General features: G+C 41.6%; 1 protein-coding gene across 8 annotated transcripts in view; it reads left to right on the forward strand.

The window, feature by feature from the left end:
* The window catches only part of Add3 (adducin 3), a 108,193-nt gene that overhangs the window by 84,728 nt on the left and 2,769 nt on the right, over positions 1 to 20,696 (forward strand). For 7 of the 8 annotated variants that reach the window (XM_036172336.1, XM_036172320.1, XM_036172342.1 and 4 more), the window contains 12 exons: positions 560 to 698; positions 5,184 to 5,335; positions 6,357 to 6,437; positions 7,232 to 7,381; positions 8,029 to 8,172; positions 8,285 to 8,383; positions 9,476 to 9,658; positions 10,385 to 10,642; positions 11,998 to 12,117; positions 12,535 to 12,621; positions 18,570 to 18,693; positions 20,414 to 20,509. In XM_036172336.1, the coding sequence (XP_036028229.1) occupies positions 560 to 698; positions 5,184 to 5,335; positions 6,357 to 6,437; positions 7,232 to 7,381; positions 8,029 to 8,172; positions 8,285 to 8,383; positions 9,476 to 9,658; positions 10,385 to 10,642; positions 11,998 to 12,117; positions 12,535 to 12,621; positions 18,570 to 18,693; positions 20,414 to 20,509 (1,633 nt within the window). The remainder of the gene's footprint in view (positions 1 to 559; positions 699 to 5,183; positions 5,336 to 6,356; positions 6,438 to 7,231; positions 7,382 to 8,028; positions 8,173 to 8,284; positions 8,384 to 9,475; positions 9,659 to 10,384; positions 10,643 to 11,997; positions 12,118 to 12,534; positions 12,622 to 18,569; positions 18,694 to 20,413; positions 20,510 to 20,696) is intronic. The other variant, XM_036172369.1, reaches the window with a different exon arrangement.

The raw sequence follows: 20,696 nt of genomic DNA on the forward strand, positions 1-20,696 counted from the left end.
AAATCATAAATTTCCTATGTTTTAAGATACTTTTTTTGCCAGGCAGTGGTAGTGCAAAAGACCTTTATTCCCAGCACTCGGGAGGCAGAGGCAGGTGGATCTCTGAGTTCAGAGCCAGCCTGGTCTCCAGAGTAAGTTCCAGGACAGCCAAAGCTACACAGAGAGACCCTGTCTTGAAAACCAACATATGTGTGTGTGTATACATATACATATACATATACATATACATATACATATACATATACATATAAAATATTTCTGCATCCAGAGGGATACCACATTCAAACAGGAACTAAATTAACTTTGCTCAAGTTAAATATTAATAACAGTTGTTTTATCTGTGCCTGTCGTAGATATTATATCTCATTTTCTTTGAGATTAAGAATGCCTAATATTTTTTCTCCCTTAAAAGCTTCTTGCTTTTTATAGTGTCTTAACTTATTATTTTATGTTTCATATTTAATTTTAAACAGCATAGGAACAACCCTCAGAAGAGGTTTGGGAGAAAGTGTTTATATGTGAGATGTCTGTGCTCAGATGGTTGTTTTGTGTATTACAGGCCTTTCGGGAAGACTTGGAATGCCTCATCCAAGAACAGATGAAGAAAGGCCACAACCCAACTGGTTTACTAGCTTTACAACAGATTGCCGATTACATCATGGCCCACTCTTTCTCAGGCTTTTCTTCACCTCCCCTGAGTATGTCTATTGTGATTTTGTTTTCTCTACTGTAGAACACTACTTCTCTAGCTATTTTTTCTGTTCAGATTAAGTATATAACATAGAGCTGTGTCAGGAATGGAAGCAAAAGGTTATAAGATCAAGGCCAGCCTAGGCAAATTAATGAAGACCCTCAAAAGTTTAAAAAAAAAAAAGTCTGAGGATATTGTTCAGTGGTCATTACTATGCACAAGGCCATAGGTTCAAGTCCCAGTAACTTTTAAAAGTTAATAACATCTGACACATATGTAGTCAGAAGTTTTCAGTGTCCCTCACGGTCCCACAGCCACACAGTTCCAAGTGAACACACAGAGGCTTCTATTGATTACATATGATATGACCTATGGCTTCAGCTTCTGGCTAGCTAGCTCTTTCATCTTAAATTAACCCATTTCTATAAATCTATATGTTGCCACGTGGCAATGGCATTACCAGTCTGCTGACATCTTGTTGCTCCTTTTGTGGTGGGCTTGTGAGTCTCGCTCGACTCTCCCTCGACTCCACCCCTCTTCTCTCTGTATCTCTGCTTGGATTTCCCATCTGGCTGTAAGCTTTCTTGCTATAGGCCAAAACAGCTTTATTTATTATCCAGTGGGAGCCACAGCATACAGAAAGACATCCCATAGCACAGACACTTAGCACACTTTGTAAGCCTTATAAACTATTCTAAGACATAGTCCTGTCCCAGATAATTGTATTTTAATTAACCCTGGAAGACCACTGTAGTAGTTATTTTTGCTTATTTTGGCTCACAGTTTCAGAGTGGTTTCAGTTCATCATGACAGGAAAGGCAAAACAGCTCTGGCTGTGAATGGAGTCTGAGGCAAAGCAGATGCCCACAGCACAGGATGCAGAGAGAGCAGAGTGGGCCTGTCCATGGTGGTCTACTTCTCACCAGCCAGCCTCCTTCCAGAGGCTGTGCAGCCTTCACAATAGGACATAAACTGGTGGCCCAGCATTCAACACATAATCCTATAGTGGACATTTGAGATTCAAGCCATAACAGTAACTGTAAAGGAAAAACTTAAAAAGTAATTATCTGTTACCCTTTCCTATGTCCTTATGCTATGAGCTGAGAGTTGGAATTGATGATTGTCTGAAGGAGACTGAAGAAAAACTTGATGAAAGAAGAGGACCAGTTAGTCATATTCCGAAGAGTATTCTAGTGAGAGCTCTGTGTAAAGGAGTGGGTGTTTTATTCACTGTATAGCTCATTAGTAAGAGCAACAGTTTATGTCGACTCCCTCAAAAGTAAGACCCCATCGGCTGAAAGCTCTGGTCTGTGACTTTTCAGAATTTCTGCAGTGAATGGCAGATGTGGAGTCCACAGAGAACTAACAGACATTGCTGCATGGAAGACTCAAGAAATAGGCCCTTTATTTGCTCTTTCTTTTCTTTGTCCCCTTCTTTCTCTTCCTTTTGTCAGTAGAGGTGTCTAGGAGTTTATTGAATTCAAGTCTTTTTCCAAACACTTGAGACATGATAGTAGGAACATGCAAAGCAGGGGTGTTTGTAGAACTCCCAAGTGCACCATTGCCTTGGGCCTGAGGGTCCTGGGATAGCAGTCTAGGGAAAGGAAGTGAGTCAGACTGAAGAGACCCTTCACTGTTAGCCCCAAGACAGCTGCCAGCATGGAAAATGAAAACCTGTGTGAAGAAAGAATTAATAGATGATCTGAATGAGTGCCAGGAAAGAAAAAGAAACTGAAGTCAGATCATTTAAAGACCATGAAAGATTCTCCAGGAGAGATGTAAATACCTGGATTAGTGCTTGTAGGTGTATGAGAAAGGAAAACAAGGCCAACAGAGCTGAGAACCAAAGGGAGCTTAGTGGCAGGCCTGATGTGCTGGGGAGAGGCGAAAGTGAGTCACCTAGTGGTTGGTTTCTAGCTTCTAAGAAACAGTCTACCAGCAGAAACAGACATACAAAGCTTGAGCTATTCTTAAGCACTCTATAAAACAGTGGGCATTTGTACCAAACCCACTGTTATAGGGACAAGGACTACACTGGCAAGATTCTTTTTCTCTTAGAGTTTGAAAATACACTAAATAAAGATAATCAGACTATAGAGAATGTCATGTAGAGAATTACAGTATGGTTATGTGCTGGAAGTGTCTGGGTAGTACAAAGGTAAGGTCACCAGAGACAACCTCTTTGTCTTACATGTCATCATGTAAACTGACACTTGAAGAGTAAGGTATGTGGTATGTCTTAAGATGGAAAGAAAATATCCAAGTCCCGGAAACTGGTAAAGGGGGTGGGGGGACAACTGGGGATAAGTTTGGGCTCTTCAAGGAGCAGAAATAAAAATAATAGCCTGCTTGTTCTCTGAGGGGACAAATAGAACAAAATTAGATAACAGCACAGCCAGTGTTACTTAAATGTGATTGTAATGTGGCTGGCTGTCAGTTCTCATAGCCAGGTTTGGAAGTTTGAATCTTTTTTCTACTTGTGGAAAGACATTTTTAAACTGGAGAGTGATTTTAAAAGCCCCACTAGATTTTCTGTGCAAGAATGGACCTGAAGATTCATAGGATCAATAAGAAAAGAAGGAAAGGCCAGAGTTTAGGATCCAGATTGGATTGAGAAAATGAAAGACTTTCAACTTGTGGCATGTTTGCTTTAAGGTGCTGAGCTATGGCAGTCGAGTGCTCAGGAGAACATCTTGGCAGTAGATAGAAGTACTACCCCAGGAGCCTCTGCACACGGCTTCTCCCGAGAAGGCGGAGGTGGAGTTAGGAGTCAAAGGGGAAATTTAAAAGTTCTGAAGAAGGCTGGCAGAGGAAAGAACTAACAAGACTCTGCCCTCTGAGCATCGTAGATTCCACATCAGGAACTCACCTTTGGGGTTGTAGATGGCAAAGCATGGCAGCAGGAAAGCCATGTCCCAGTAATGTCCACAAGTCAGGAAGTGGAAATGCACTAGTTTGGAAGATTCTTTTGTGGTGGTATAAAAAAAAGTGAAGTTACTTTGGGAGTGGAAAGAGAGCAAAGAATAAAATAATGGTGACTATAAAACTTTATTAAAAATTAAAGTATTTTAGCTGGATGTGGTAGCACATGTGTTTAATCCCAGTACTCGGGAGGCAGAGGCAGGCAAATCTCTGAGTTCTAGACTAGCCTGGCTACATAGCGAGTTACAGACCAGTCAAGGCTACAAAGTCAAAGGAAAGTTAAATAATAAAAAGGAGTAAAGATGCTAAGTGAAAGGAAGTCAAGTCATTTTTAGATTCTGTGTGTCACTCTGTCACAGGTCATTAGAGATAGAACAGAGAGATGACGATGACCTCACAAAATGATACCAGAGAGAATATAACAGAAGCCCGGGCTCAGGAAATGAACAGGTTGGAGGAGGTGGGAGAAGAGAACTTAGAAGTAGGAGGATGGGGAGCCAGGAGTCAGCACAGAACCCTGGGCCTGGGGACAAACTCTAGGGAGGAGGAGGACACACTGCAAGGTCACCAGTGAGTAGAAGCCGAAGCCGGCCACTGACTTGATAACAGCTGGACTTGGTACTTAGAAGAAGGTCGAAGCCAGACAGTTGTTTGCCTGCATTTTGTTTGCATTTTAGATGCTCTTATATTTGAATATGCCAAGAGATATTAGACATCTTTTCTTTTGATGCCTTTTTATTATAAGAAACAGATGTGTTTCTTAGTAGCAATTTTTACCTTTGAGGTCATTTGACCATCTTTTCCCAGTGTTATAACTTAGTCACTCTCTCACGGGTGTAGCAGGAATCTTAAAGAGTCTTATTAATAAAAACAAACCTGAAGCCAGGTATTAGGGTGAATGCTGGGAGATCAGAGAAGCAGAACAAGCCACAGCTTCCTCACCTTGCCAATTCCCCAGCTGATTTTGTTTCCTCAGACTGGAAGCTTCCAACTTCTCAACCAAATGGATCTCAGCTGAACTGCTACTCAAAAGCCTGAAAGCTTAACCAGCCTAAAAGCTTCTAGTTTCTGGTCTTCGTGCGGTATATACCTTTCTGCTTTCTGCCATCACTTCCTGGGATTAAAGGCGTGGGTCACCATGCCTGGCTGTTTCCAATGTGGCCTTGAACTCACAGAAATCCAGAGGGATTTCTGTGTCTGGAATGCTAGGATTAAAGGCGTGAATGCCACCATTTTCTAGCCTCTGTATCTAGTAGATGTTCTGTTCTCTGACCCCAGATAAGTTTATTAGGGTGCACAATATTTTGGGGAACACAATACCACCACACACAGGTACTAGGTGAAGTACCCCCTCACTGAGTAAGTCATCAGTGAAAATAACAATCCTTATTTTTGTTCTCAGTACACTTCTCTGGAAGGAGGTTGAACTAATAAACTGTTGTATGCACTGATAAATTTCAGATGGTTGTTTACAAAGCTGGAATTCACAAAGCATGAGCTACTTGCTGAGAACTAATTGTTAGGTTAAAGAATGATTTGACTCAGATCTCTCATACTTTTTTCCACTTAGGTCTTGGCATGGTCACACCTATTAATGACCTTCCTGGTGCAGATACATCCTCATATGTGAAGGGAGAAAAGCTTACACGTTGCAAACTGGCCAGCCTGTACAGACTTACAGATTTATTTGGATGGGCACACCTGGCAAATACATACATCTCAGTGAGTTCTTTACTTTTGGTTCCTTTTTCTAAAATTCCAACTAGATACTAACTGTGACCTCTTAACTTTGCTGGAAGGTCCACTTTTCAGACTTACTGATAAATTAAGCCTCTTCTCCAAGGAAGAGACTAATTGCCCAGCTTTTCCTCCTCCTCCTCCTCCTCCTCCTCCTCCTCCTCCTCCTCCTCCTCCTCCTCCTCTTCCTCCTTCCCCCCTCCCCCCTCCCTCCCTCCTCTCTCTCTCTCTCTCTCTCTCTCTCTCTCTCTCTCTCTCTCTCTCTCTCTCTCTCCCCCCCCCCCATGAGGTTCCTTTGCAGTCCACCTGTAGAGCCTGTCCAGGAAGAAGTCGTGCAGATCATCCTTTTCCATGGTCTAAGCTGAACCTTGGTGGCATTAGAAAACCCTTAAGACAGGGAAAGGAGAGGACGGAAGGTCTCCTCCCTGGTGGTTGTGATCTTTAAGTACACTTCTCCTTATTTGCATACACACACAAGCACTTAAGGTTGGGAACCACATGTGAGGGAGCATCAGGTTCTTGTCTTTCTGAACCTGAGTCGTAAGTGACAGAGTAGAGAAGAGGCTTCCGAAGGTGAGAGGGCACGGGAGGAGGAGAAGCTGTGCAGGAAGAAGGGCGAGAAGAGAACAAAAATCAGTTCTCCTTGGAAAATGCCACAATGAAACCTAATGCTTTGTAAGCTAATAAACTATAAATAAATAAATAAATGCACTTTTCCTGTTCACTGCCATCTGTTTTCACTTTGCCACACTTGGAAGGATGACATTGTTTGGAATAAAAAGCACTGAACTACTGTGATGAAGTGGTGCACAGAGTCCTGCAGGTTAACACCAGTCCTGTTTCTTCTAGCTAGTCTTTGGTTTCCCCACTCTGTCTCTACCTGGATTCTTTCACAGGAGAAGGTTTTTCCCTCCAGACCCCCGTGCGTTGGAAACATAATCCTAGCCATATTTATTCTGTAAGTCCAAGTTCCTCAGAGTAAGTCCTTGTTTTTTCTTTCTTCCAGGTGCGAATAAGTAAGGAGCAAGACCACATTATAATAATTCCCAGAGGCCTCTCTTTTTCTGAAGCTACAGCCTCCACTTTGGTATTGTTCTTATTCCTCTGTTACTTTTTCTGGGTATCCTTGTTTTTAAGAAAAATTTTAGAGTCCCAGAAAAATAGGATGGTTGACAACATTAATAAGTTGAGTTGGAATTACCTTACCTAATTTTTTTTTGAGACAGGAGTTTTAGTAGGTAGTCCTGGCTGGCCTCAAACTTACAGAACCTTGCCTGCCTCTGCCTGCCAAATGTGGGATTAAAGGTGTGTGCCACCACACCAGGCCTTGCCTTTATTTTAAATAAAATATTCTAAATACTGTCCAAATTGTATACATTGAAAAAAATTTCCAAACAAGGTCAAAATATAGTCCACAGTTTGATTTAAACAGTTTAGTTGGCCACAACCTTGTATTTTGTTTTCTCTGTGATTGCATGCCCAGCTGCTGCCATGAGCATGGAAGACAACTGGAATCACACTAGTCCTGGGTGCTGCCATGTTAGCAAGCGGCACATTTCCAGCCGTTTGCAGCAAATGCTAGACTCTGTCCAAACCTCAGATGAAGAACTTGTTAATCAGTTTCCTACCTGTGCTTCTTACTATCTAAATATATAGTACTTGTTTTAGAAATAAAATCTTATGGGAACAGAGCTGTACCCTTTATTTTACGAATTGTTTCTGGCTCTCTTTGTTCTGTGTGATGAGTTCAGTTGTTGAAACAGGACCACAACATCTAAAACACTATCTGAGCAAACTTGCTACTGCCTGGGGGTAGCTGTGGAATATAGATGAAATTTGACACATATGTACAAATTAAATATATCCTTCTGATTTTTCCAGGTAAAAGTCAATATAATAGGAGAAGTGGTTGACCAGGGAAGTACCAATTTGAAAATCGACCATACAGGATTCAGTCCGCATGCTGCAATCTATTCAACACGTCCTGATGTGAAGTGTGTGATACACATTCATACCCTTGCTACTGCGGCTGTAAGTCAGCCCTGTGCCCCAACCAGAATGACTACAGAAAGTACTATTTTCATGACTTTCCCAACATGGCACTTCATGCTACATCTTCTATCACACCCTGCAAACCCCTCTGCATTCCCAGAAAGCAAAAGGTTCTTGGAACCAAATGCTACCACTTTAGGAAACACTTGCAGAAATAAGTGTGGATTTAAAATCTAAGGAGTTTAGGGCTGGAGAGATGCCTCAGTGGTTAAGAGTACTGGCTGTTCTTCCAAGGAACCTGGGTTCAGTTCCCAGCACCCACATGGCAGCTCACCACTGTCTGTTACTCAAGTTCCAGGAGTTCTGACACCTTCACATAGTTACACGTGCAGGCAAAATAACTATGCACATAAAATAAATATAAATAATTTAAAAACTAAGCAGTTTAATAATTAGGTCAATGAGGATTTGAGGGAAGAACATCTTTCATAATATTTGACATGCATTTGAATTGTGTTGTATCCTTTTTAACTCCCTGCCCTTCTTTCTGGAAGAAGTAAAGAATTAGAGTGGGAGGTGGGCTGCACTGTAGTGGCAAGCACCCAGTGCTTCCTGGGCTATCCAAGGAATCAAATCCCAATGAATGTGTGTAATAACTAAATTATAATATCGGACCCCATCCATAGGTGTCCTCCATGAAGTGTGGGATCCTTCCAATTTCCCAAGAGTCTCTTATCCTGGGAGATGTAGCCTATTATGACTACCAGGGGTCACTTGATGAAGAGGAAGAAAGAATTGAACTTCAGAAAGTTCTGGGTCCAAGCTGTAAGGTATGGAGTGGTCTGTATCTAAAGGGTTTTTTTTGTTGTTGTTGCTGCTGTTGCTCTTGGTAAAAAACACTGAGGTGTGCAATTAACTTGCTGATCTGGGCCTCTGCTATAGGTGCTGGTGCTCAGGAACCATGGCGTGGTGGCACTTGGGGAGACACTTGAGGAGGCTTTCCATTATATTTTTAATGTGCAGATGGCCTGTGAGATTCAGGTAGGAGCCGGTCGTTCCCTCTTTTTTATTGCTTTTCATTTGCCAGTTTAGTTGGCCATATTGGCCAGGGGCTTGTTTTATCTTTTGATAGATATCTATTTATCTATTCTATTTTGGTAACGAAGCTAGTCAACTCAGTTATCCTTTGAAGTAAAAAAAGGAAAAGAACTTAAATTTATATGCCCAGAATCTAAGAGCCTAATAAACACAGTTTGTTTCCCTCTAGTGATGGTGCTGACTAAGAAACAGAGGTGCCTGCAAATCGAGAGCTGGCTGTGCTTTGTAAAAGCTCAGACTGAGGCCAGGTGTTTGATAAACTCGTGCCATTAGCAGCCCTTCAACCTCTGTGTTAGAGCACACTGGACAGTTACTGACCACTTTCCTCAGAGGTGCTCTAGTGTCCCTTCAAAGTCAAGCAGTCACAAAAGTAACTAAAAGTTGTTGTCATTTGTTTCAAGGACCAGGAAAAAGGGAAAGAAAGCCGTTTCTATAACTTGAGGAAACACGGTCTCTCTATGTAGCCAATGCTAGCCTCAGACTTGACATCCTCCTGCCATAGCCTCCTAAAGTTAAAATTTCGGCAATGTGCTACCAGGCTTTGTCTTTGTCTACTAACTCTAAGTTGTATTGACCAACTTCTCTTTTGCCATTAAGGTTCTTCTCAAGTGCTGTGAAAAGCTTAACTAAGACAATGAGTGTCACCTTCTGCCTGAATGTCCCTAAGTGTGAACCACAGTATCTCCATAGTCCTCTTTTATGTACACCTTTTAACAAAAAATATTAGCTGCATAGCCATGGGAAGTTTTTCAAGAAAGGGGCTTTAAAATTTAGCAAGAAAGCTCAGTAATTTGAAATACGTTAAAATGTGGCTCCCCAGCTGAAGTATGGGAGTCCTGGAAGGCATTGTTCCTGATGGGTAGGAAAGGCTCTGCAGCTGCAGACTGCACAGGAGTGTTAGCTTGTCTCTTATTTGTTATTAGCAGCTGACACATCTTGTGAGCTGTCGCCAAATTGAAATTATGACCTTTGGAAAGTAAGAGCCTTGCTACTGTCTTCACAATTTGCCTATCTGTATTTCGCCACTAATTACAGGTGCAGGCGATAGCAGGGGCAGGGGGAGTCGACAATCTGCTCATACTGGATCTTCAGAAGTATAAAGCTTTCACCCATGGTGTAGCTACATCTGGAGGAGGTGGAGTAAATATGGGTTCCCATCAGAAATGGAAGATTGGCGAGATTGAATTTGAAGGGCTGATGAGGACTCTGGATAATTTGGTAGGTGAAATTTGAACCTAGACTTGTGTTTCTTGTCTGTGGATTCAAATGCAGTTGATTCCATTGCCCTGTGGTTTTAGAACATACTTCTAACTTCTTCAAGACGAGAGTTTGAGCCTACAGAGGCACTGCAGTGTAATTTAACCACGTTTTTAAGAATCAGGGTCAGGGGGGCTGGAGAGATGGCTCAGTGGTTAAGAGCAATGACTGCTCTTCCAGAGGTCCTGAGTTCAATTCCCAGCAACCACATGGTGGCTCACAACCATCTGTAATGAGATCTGGTGCCCTCTTCTAGCCTCTAAGGACATTATATATACTAAATAAATAAAATGAATTAATAAATTAAATAAATAGAATAGAATAGAACAGAATCAGGGTCAGGAGACAGGTTATCTTTAGACCTAGGAAGAAAGACTCCCAGCTCTGGTTTCCCAAAGCCAACTTCATAGCAGGAAATGTTTTTGACATCAGGGTTGAAGTTAGCTCTGTTGGGCACAGTTGAGTAGAAGTTGGAGTGCCAGCTGTAGTCAGTTTCAAATCTTACTACATTTCATATCTAGAAATGGACTCCATTTCAACTCCAGTGTTAGGTGGAGGCCATGTGCAGTTCATTTTTCCTCCTGTCTTTCAACAGGGACTCTTTTTGAATCTCATTTAAAGATGTAGCCTCCAAGTGCTTTGTTAGAACAGGTCTGGTTGATTGAGTATGGCTTTTCCCTCTCACAGGGCTACCGAACAGGCTATGCGTACAGGCATCCTCTCATTCGAGAAAAGCCTCGGCACAAGAGTGATGTGGAAATCCCAGCAACTGTGACTGCTTTCTCCTTTGAGGATGATACTGTGCCTCTCTCTCCTCTCAAGTATATGGCACAGAGACAGCAGCGAGAAAAGACAAGATGGCTGAACTCTCCAAACACTTACATGAAAGTCAATGTGCCTGAGGAGTCTCGGAATGGGGAAACTAGTCCCAGGACCAAAATCACAGTATGGTGCCTCCATCCTGCATAGATTGCCTTCCCAGTGTTTTACCTAATTACTCCTGAATGTTCCACATCTGACTTATAGGAAAGTAGGCGGTACTGTAAAAATAATACCACTGTCATTTGTCAGGTATTAGAGTCTCACTCTCTTCTCCTAATACAAAGTGGATACTTTCTCCTTTTTCTAGATGAGGAAACCAAAAGAGGTTGACTCTGCCGGTTACATCAGAGTTTGAATAACAGCAGTGTCCTGACCCTTCTTCTTCTTCCCCACTGCACGACACTGCTCAGGACAGTAAAGATGAGCACTTCCGACACCACATGTGTCGGAACTGCATGAGTTAGTATATACGTAGTTTTGGGGGGCGTGACCTTAGAGAGATTGAGTTAGTCTGTCTTAAATCTTTTGGTTCAGATTTGGCTTGGTTTTAGAGTACATACCATCAGACTTATTTGGGGTTAGGTAAAGAGAGAAGGTCTTACTGTGTAGCCCTGGCTGGCCTGGAACTCACAGAGACCTGCCCACCTCTGCCTTCTGAGTGCTGGGATTAATTAAAGGTGTGCACCCCAACACCCAGGAGCTCCACCAAATATTCCTTAGCTATTAAGATTAGATCAACCTGCCATCTAAATGAATAACATTCAATATGTAAATGTTTACACATTTAATTCTAATTATCTAATTCAATTATCTCCAGGAAAAGATACATAATTAAACTCATACATTTCCCAGAATTCGTTTAATAATCAGAGCTTGCCAGTCAGCCATCACTGATCTTACTTAGCCTTCTCTCAGGATTAGATAGAGTGTAGAGTGAGTAAGAAGAATTCTAGAAGGTCCCCTAAACACTGTGGTTCCCATTATGCTACATGTTTCAGATTACTCACTAAAGCATTCTAATTCAAGTCTGTTCAATTTCAGCCAAAACTAAAAGGCAAAAAAAAATCTAAAAAATTGTACCTTGAATTGTACCTTCCTTGAGTCTTTCTATGACTTCTTGGCTGCTGTCACCTGATGAGATTCAGTGCAGAAGACAGAACTCCAAACGGCAGATAATGCACAGTCATGCTGTCTGTCTGTCTGTCTGAAGTAGTTTCCACATCCTGCTTTTAGCTGTCAAAAGGAGAGAGCTTTAATTAGAAATGTGATTAATTACTCATGTGCACTGTATTGTCGTTTGCTTCCTCCAGAGTGAGTGTTTTGGGGAGGCATCTCTGACTAGCATGAGGTAGGAGTTAGCTACAAAGATGCTTCTTAGTAAAATATGCCCCCTTGAGACTCAGCTGGACTACTCAGTGTCTAATATTTCTTTAACGCAAAGCTTTCCTCTAGAAATAATTTTATTCTTTATTCTTTAGTGGATGAAAGCAGAGGACTCCTCTAAAGTTAGTAGTGGAACACCTATCAAAATTGAAGATCCCAATCAATTTGTTCCTTTAAACACGAACCCTACTGAGGTGCTAGAAAAGAGAAATAAGGTAAGCCATGGCTCTGTGGCCAGAGAAGACATCTGTATCCTGTTCAGTGTAATTTACTAGGGATGGAATCTGATCACATGCTTAGAAGTATGAAAACCTAAGAGTTAAATTCATGAGTTTTTGCTTGATCGGATACCTCCAGCTCTGTGCTAATCATCAGTGAACAGGCTCTATGAGAAAGGAATAGTCAACATGTTTCTGCTTTCAAGTCCTTCATAGTAATGGGAAGTACAATTCTCTCACAGTGTAAGACAGTAGGAAACTGAAAGCCAAGAGGGTGGAGATAAAAGGGGCCTTACTTCATGGAGGTGAAAATTTAAGAGACTCTTACTTGGGAATGTCAAACAGTAGCTTTTAGGAAAGAGAAGGCAGAGGTCATCTGCTTGGTGACCCCAAGAACTTACTATTTCCATTCAGATTCGGGAACAGAATCGATACGATCTGAAAACAGCAGGACCACAGTCTCAACTGCTCGCAGGAATTGTTGTGGACAAGCCACCTTCTGTAAGTCTGAAGCATTGTATCTTGGGTTTTGATCTGCCACATAGATTCTTTCCTTTTTTTTTTTTTTTTTTTTAAACTGAGGTTGCTAAAAGTAAAAATGTAAAAGTCAAAAGAATCCATCTCATCCCCAATTTCTAGAGGCAAAGACTGACTGTTCTTTCAGTTGCTTCAAGCACTTGCCTTCATGTTTTTAAATAGCATCTTTATGGTCCAGGTCTACACACCTGTAATTCTAATTTTGGAGGACAAGAAAGGAGGATTACAAGTGTGAGGAGAGCCTGGACAGCATAGCATGACACCCAATTAAAATACACTTTTTTTTAAATCTGCTTTTTCTTGGCTTATTAGTTTTAAACCTTGACTCATTTTATCAGTTATCAAGTATTTATTTATTTCTCACTTAAAGAGAAATGGCACTGCCATTTATATTGTAGGAAGCTATAAATTATGATTTCCAATTTCAAAGATTAGAAAATGTGGGGGAAAGTTCATCTTAGAGGTAAGAACAGTGGTGACCCTTTTATGGATGCGCATTTAGTACAACCTGTGTTTACAAAATGCTTCCAGTCCTTCCCCCCAGCCCCCTAGGAGGTGTGTCATATTTGGTATTTGTTTGTTAATAGATCAGCTTCTGCGGTTTATGTTGTTATGTGTATGTTGACCAGGTGGGTCTCCCATGTACATTCTTTCCTTTCTCACACAGCCAGCTCCCAGCCTTAAGTTAATAATTGCTCTTCTTTCACGTTAGCATGGTGCTCAGAGTACATTGCCATAGCTCTCTCCAGACCTTTTCACTTGACCCTGAAAACCCACACAAAAGAGATTACAGATAAATAACCTTAGTGATGTAGCTTAAAATGAAAATAAGCCAACTCCAAATTTAGTAAGAGAAAAAATAAAGATCAGAATGGAAACTATACATACATACATACATACATACATACATACATACATAGGTACGTAGGTAGGTACGTAGGTAGGTACGTAGGTATGTAGGTAGGTAGGTAGCTGCTAGAGGCCATACTAAACAAATGAGAAAGAAGACACAAATAATGAAATTAGAGTTGAAAAGTGGGATATTGAAATTCAGACAATCATTAGGGGGTACTCTGAAAATTTACATTCTAATAAGTTGGGAAGTATAGAAGAAATTGATCAATTTCTACATACCTATGACTTACCAAAATTGGGCCAAGAAGTTAAAAAAAAAAAAAAACTCAACAGCTCAGTACCAAGCAGCTGTTACAGAGGTGTCCCTTGTGCACCGTTGTGCACCACAAGGAGGGAGAGCAACACTGAAGGCTCCTGAGTCTCTAGTAATCACCTAATCAGGGTCACACATAGGTCAGGGCTGCAGGACAGGACTCGGGAGCCTTGTTTTTCCTGGCAGTCCCGAGCCAGGGCAGAAGTGGTGTTTATAAGCACACCTGTGCCAAGTGACGGTTAGATTTTCACCACTCAGGATTCAAGGATTGGGGTTTTTCTTATCTATTCCATCATTGTCATCCAACACAGAATGTCCAACCAGTTAGATTCATCTGTTCCTTTTGTTGTTAGATTTTGTTGTTAGGAACAGACATTATGCTTTGGGGATTGTTTCCTAGGGAGGAAGATGGTTAGCTTCTGGACAGTCCCCCTGGGAACTTGGACTTTGTTACACCCTACAGGTAAAATGGAGTCTGAAGTCAAAATGGCTCTCCTTAGGCCAAGGTACTTTTGTCTGCTCCTTTCAAAGCAAAACCAAAGCAGTAACAGTCTCCCAGCAAAGAAAACCCTTGGGCTAGACAGTTACTAATGAATTCTATCATACTTTTGAAGAAGAGTACCATTGTTCCTTAAACTACTGGCTCATAAAATAGAAAAGGAACACTTTCATTCTACATAAACAATAATACCTTGATTCCAAAACCAGATAAAAATACAGTGGGGGGGTGGGGGAAGCTGTAGGCCGGTTTTCTTAATGAACACAGATGCAGAAATCCTCGGTAAAATATTTACAGATCAAATTCAAGAACACATTGAAACATCACACACCATGATAAAGTTGCTTTCATTCTAGGAGGAGAAAAGGAGGAAGGGTTGGGAGTATTACATGACTCCAAATTATTCTACAGAGCCATAGTAAAAAGAAACCTGGCAGTGATGGACAACCCTGCATGTAAATCAGCAGGATACAACACAGAACCCAAAAGAACCCCAAAGCTATATCCACATGACTTGACAGAATACAGAGAAAAGGCAGGGGAACTGCCTGTCCACTTGTAGAAGGCCAAAACCAGGTCCCTGCTTCTCACCCTGCACAGAACTCAATGCAAAATGTATCAAAGACCTTAATCAGAAGCTGGAGTTCTGACACTGCTGTGAAAAAAACGTCCTGGGGAACCTGGAGAGCTAGGCAGCAACTTTATGAAAGGAACTCCAGTTAGATGCAAAACTAAGCAGGAGTTGACAGCCGAGACATGACTTTTTAAGTTGAAAGTGTCTACACAGTAGTGAGGAGCAACAGCAAAGAGAAGGGAAGAAATCTTTGCTTGCTATTCTTCTGACAAGTGATTAGTACTGAGAAGACATAAAGAACTCAAAAAGCTAAGCACCCAAACAACAAATAAGCTGATCCATAAATACAACAGAATAACTACATGGAAAAAAATTTTCACTGTCTTTAGCCATTAGAAAAAGTGCAAGAAAGTGCCATATTGATTTCAAAAGTGGCTATACAAGCTTGCATTCCCACCAGCAGTGGAGGAGAGTTCCCCTTGCTCCACATCCTCTCCAGCATAAGCTGTCTTCTGTGTTTTTGATCTTAGCCATTCTGACAGGTGTAAGGTGGTATCTCAGAGTCATTTTGATTTGCATTTCCCGGATAATTAGGGATGTCGAACAATTCCTTAAATGTCTTTCAGCCATTTGAACTTCCTCTGTTGAGAATTCTCTGTTTAGTTCTATAGCCCATTTCTTAATTGGACTGTTGGGCATTTTGATGTCTAATTTCTCGAGTTCTTTATATATTCTGGATATCAGCCCTCTGTCAGATGTGGGGTTGGTGAAGACCTTTTCCCATTCTGTAGGCTGTCGCTTTGTCTTGTTGACTGTGTCCTTTGCTCTACAAAAGCTTCTCAGTTTCAACAGGTCCCATTGATTGATTGTTTCTCTCAGTGTCTGTGCTACTGGTGTTATATTTAGAAAGTGATCTCCGGTGCCAATGCGTTCAGGACTACTTCCTACTTTCTCTTCTATCAGGTTCAGAGTTACTGGATTTATGTTGAGGTCTTTGATCCACTTGGACTTGTTTTGTGCATGGTGACAGACATGGATCTATTTGCTGCCCTCTACACGTTGACATCCAGTTATGCCAGCACCATTTGTTGAAGATGCCTTCTTTTTTCTATTGTACATTTTTGGCTTCTTTGTCAAAAATTATATGTTCATAGGTGTGCAGGTTAATGTCAGGGTCTTCAATTCGATTCCATTGGTCCACATGTCGGTTTTTATGCCAGTACCAAGCTGTTTTTATTACAGTAGCTCTATAGTAGAGCTTGAGGTCGGGGATTGTGATGCCTCCAGAGGTTGTTGAATCCATCTCCCCCAAGCCCCAGCTGTAGCACTCTTGGGCATATACCCAAGGAATGCTCAATTATACCACAAGGGCATTTGCTCAGCTATGTTTGTATCAGCATTGTTTGTAATAGCCAGAACCTGGAAACAACCTAGATGCCCTTCAACTGAAGAATGAATAAAGAAAATATGGTACATATACACAATGGAGTACTACTCAGCAGAGAAAAACAATGACATCATGAGGTTTGCAGGCAAATGGATGGATCTAGAAAAAATCATCCTGAGTGAGGTAACCCAGACTCAGTAGGACGAACATGGTATTTACTCACTCATAGTAGGATACTAGATGTAAAACAAAGATGACTAGACTGCTACACAACTCCAGGGAGGCTACCTAGAAAATGGGACCCTAGGAAAGACCCAGGGATCACCCAATGACAGAGAAATGTATGAGATCTATGTGAACAACCTGGATGTCCGTGGGAGTAATGAAAGGCGAGGTTTGATGGAAAGAAAGCTTAGGGGAGCAGGAGATCCCAGCTGAATCAAGAACAGAAAGGGAGAACAAGGAATAACAGACCGTGATAAATGATGACCACATGAGAACAGGAATAGGCAGAGTGCTGGAGAGGTCCCCAGAAATCCACAATGATATATCCTCTGTAGACTGCTGGCAGTGGTCGAGAGAAAGCCTGATCTGACCTAGTCTGGTGATCAGATGGCCAAACATCCTAATGGTCGTGCTGGAACTCTCATCCAATAACTGATGGAAGTGGATGCAGAGATCCTCAGCCAGGCCCCAGGTGGAGCTCCAGGTGTCCAACTGTCGTGAAAGAGGAGGGTCTGCAAGAGTGTGAATTATTGAGACCAAGACTGGAAAAGCACAGGGACAAATAGCCAAATGAATGGAAGCACATGAATTATGAACCAAAGGCTGTGGAGCCCCCAGCTGGATCAGGCCCTCTGGATAAGTGAGACAATTGAATAGCTTGAACTGTTTGGGAGGCACCCAGTCTGTGGGACCAGGACCTGTCCTTAGTACATGAGCTGGCTGTTTGTAACCTTGGGTTTACACAGGGACACTTTGCTCAGCCTGGAAGGAGGGGACTGGAGCTGCCTGTACTGAATCCACCAGGTTTAAATGAATCCCCAGGGGTGTCTTGGCCCTAGAGGAGATGGGAATGGAGGGGAGGGGATGGGGGAAAGGTGGGGGTGGGAGGGGGAGGACAGGGGAACCCATGGCTGATGTGTAAAATTAAATCTCAAATATAATAAATTAAAAAAGGAGAAAAAAAAGAAAAAGTGCAAGAGCCGGGCAGTGGTGGCACACGCCCTTAATCCCAGCACTCGGGAGGCAGAGGCAGGTGGATCTCTGTGAGTTCAAGACCAGCCTGGTCTACAGAGCTAGTCCAGGACAGGCTCCAAAGCTACAGAGCAACCCTGTCTCGAAAAACCAAAAAAAAAAAAAAAGAAAGAAAGAAAAGAAAAAGCGCAAGAGAAGTAAAATTCCCCTGGAAGTACACAGGCCCCAAATCCCTGGACGAACCTACACACAGAAGACGGAAACTAGGTCCTGCCCTCACCTTGGACAAAGTTGTCAAAGGTCATAGGCCTTGGAGTAAGATCTGAAACTTTGGAACTTATAGAGCTTTTCAAAACTTACAGATTATTAAAACGACTTTTTGGCAAAATTACTTGCGGTGAGGAAATTTCATGCCATGAGTAAAATTCCAAGGCTTCTCTGGAATTTTCCATATACACGATCATATTCACGCCCCGTTGTTTTTGCTTATCCTCTCCCCAGCCCCATTCCTCTCCCCAAACAGCCGACTTCCTATTTTCATGATCCCTTTACACTCCAGACGTCACGTATGAGAGAGAACATGGTGATACGCATCCTTTTGGACCTGTCATCTTTTCACTTAACATGATGACCTCTGCTTACAACCATTTTCCTGCAATAATCTGATTTTGTTGTTCTTTGTGGCTAAATAATAATACTCCTTTGTGTATATGTACACTTTCTTTGTCTACGTATCTGTTCCCATGAATCTCCATTATATATTGACTGGCTGTTTCAGGTATATACCCAGGAATTATATAGTTGGATCATATGGTGGTTCTGTTTATAATCTGATCAGAGTATTTTAAAAGTTAAAAATCATGTTCCTTTGTCATTTCTTACAATTACTATGAAGTGAGTAATCACAAGCATTTATTTGGGTATGTAGTGTGTGTGTGTGTGTGTGTGTGTGTGTGTGTGTGTGTGTGTGTGAGAGAGAGAGAGAGAGAGAGAGAGAGAGAGAGAGAGAGAGAGAGAATAGGTAGATAAAGATATGAAAGATATATAAAGCATTTGATAATCGAAGTTGGGGTTTTTTCTTCGTAAGAGCATGCAATTCGAAGATGACGATCAGGGCCCGCCAGCTCCTCCTAACCCATTCAGTTATCTCACGGAAGGAGAACTGGAAGAATATACGAAGACAATCGAAAGAAAGCAACGCGGCCTGGACGGTCAGTTCCTCTTATGTTAGGTCTGGGATCACCACACTGATAACATAGAGCACCCAAGTTGGATGACAGAGGCAGTCAGAGCTTTTGCATTCTATTGTAGTTCATCTGCTCTAGTCCTTTTTAGATGCAGGTGAGGCTAAAATGCAGAAAAGCACTCCTACTTGTTCAGACAGAGAAAGCTGTTCTTCTCAGAAAGCAGTCTGAACATGGGCTGTGTTACCTTCAGTTTAGAACACCAAGGCCCAGAGGAACAGAAGATTTCTAGACAAAGTAAAGACAGCTCTTGCTTTGACCATTGCATGGTACGTGGATTGTTCGTCACAGATTTTCAAAGACATGACTAATGCTTTGTGAGATCTCTGTTCCTGGTGTCAGGGTGCCAGGAGAAGCATTTTATTTCCACATTAACATTTAGCATATACTGCTAGGAATTTGAAGTTACTTTCTTAGGGCCCTTGAGTGCTCTACTACATTGAGTTTCCCTGACTTTGGAAGTCTTTGGAAGTTTATAAGTAGGTAGTTAAGAACTGGTAGTGAAGAGCCAAGTATGGAGGCATATGCCTGTAATCCTAGCACCAGAGACTGAGGCAAGAGGATAGTAATGGAAGACTAGCCTAGGATAAATAGAGAAATCTTGTCTCAAAAAAGTAAATAAATTACTAATGAAAAAGCCCTAGCAGTTGAGTCCTAACTCTGCTTTGCTCTAGAGTAAGAGTTGATCTTCACAGGGTTTCTCAGGGCTGGGTCTTTAAGCCACCTGAAAAATAGACAGTGAATTATGTATAAAGTCACCTGGGCAAGCAGGAATCAGGGTAGAAAATTACAAGTCTCTGATCCAGTAAGAGCCCCTGCATTGGCTCATCTACAGTGCCCAGTTAGCATTTCTACCAAAGCAAAGCAGAAACCAATAATAAAAGAATTGTCTGTGTGGCTAAGTTCCAGACAGCCAGGGCTGGGGCAAGGAATGGGGGTCTTTGTTAAATACCATGGGTTACCTGATAGCTAATGGCTAATGACATCTGGACCATCCAAGAAACCATTTTTATCAGGGTATTCACTTTATCACAAAAGCAACTTACCCTACCCATTAATGTACTTACAGCAAATTTTTCTCAATGGCATATTTAACTGTTTGTTCTAACATAAGACAGAAACATTTTATTATATTTTATAAATTTTCCCTATTTAATCTCTTATTTTTGAAAGCCTAAGGATGCCAGGTAATACATATATTATACTCTAGACATCACTTTTTGTATATATCTTTGTAAGTAATTTCTTTTACACTCCTGCATTAGCTCACTAATACTCTCTAACAGGAATCACTAACTGGAAATGGTTAGAAACTCAGTGAACCGTTCTGCCTCATTAATGTGGCAACACTGGTGAGGTTCTATACCTCTTCTCATCTAGCCACGTAGATTTCAGTTTCCCATACTAGCAAAAGCTAAATGCATATGCATTCTTTGTCTGGACTGCCAATATCCATGCTTCTTTTAACCCAGTGTGAAAAATTACAGTTCATGGCCAAAAGTTTTAACACATTAATCTCCTCAGAATCATCATCACTGACATGTGGGATAGCTCTTAACGTGCTCAGCTCATAGCTGAAGAACTTACCACCTCTGTGAGCAGGCATTGGATGTGCACACTAACCTCTGAAACCGCAAGCTTCCTTGTTTTGTTTGCATGGCTTCTAACTGAACATCTTATTCAACAGACGCTGAGCAGGAGTCCTTCTCAGATGATGCTGCATCTGTTTCACAAATTCAGTCTCAAACTCAATCACCGCAAAGTATCCCTGAAAAATTAGAAGGTATTCACTGTAACTTTCCATAGCCTTCACAGCGTAAGAATCTTGACAATTTACCCATGTAAGAAATTGAACGCTTGTTCACAGTAACTTTGCCAGAGTTTTACTGAATTCTCCCAGAATGTTACACATTTATAAAATGGGGTGCTACTTTTATTCATCATTTATATTGATTCACTTTTGCCTGCCT

This window comes from Onychomys torridus, chromosome 1, assembly GCF_903995425.1.
Source record: "Onychomys torridus chromosome 1, mOncTor1.1, whole genome shotgun sequence".
Taxonomy (NCBI): Eukaryota; Metazoa; Chordata; class Mammalia; order Rodentia; family Cricetidae; genus Onychomys; species Onychomys torridus.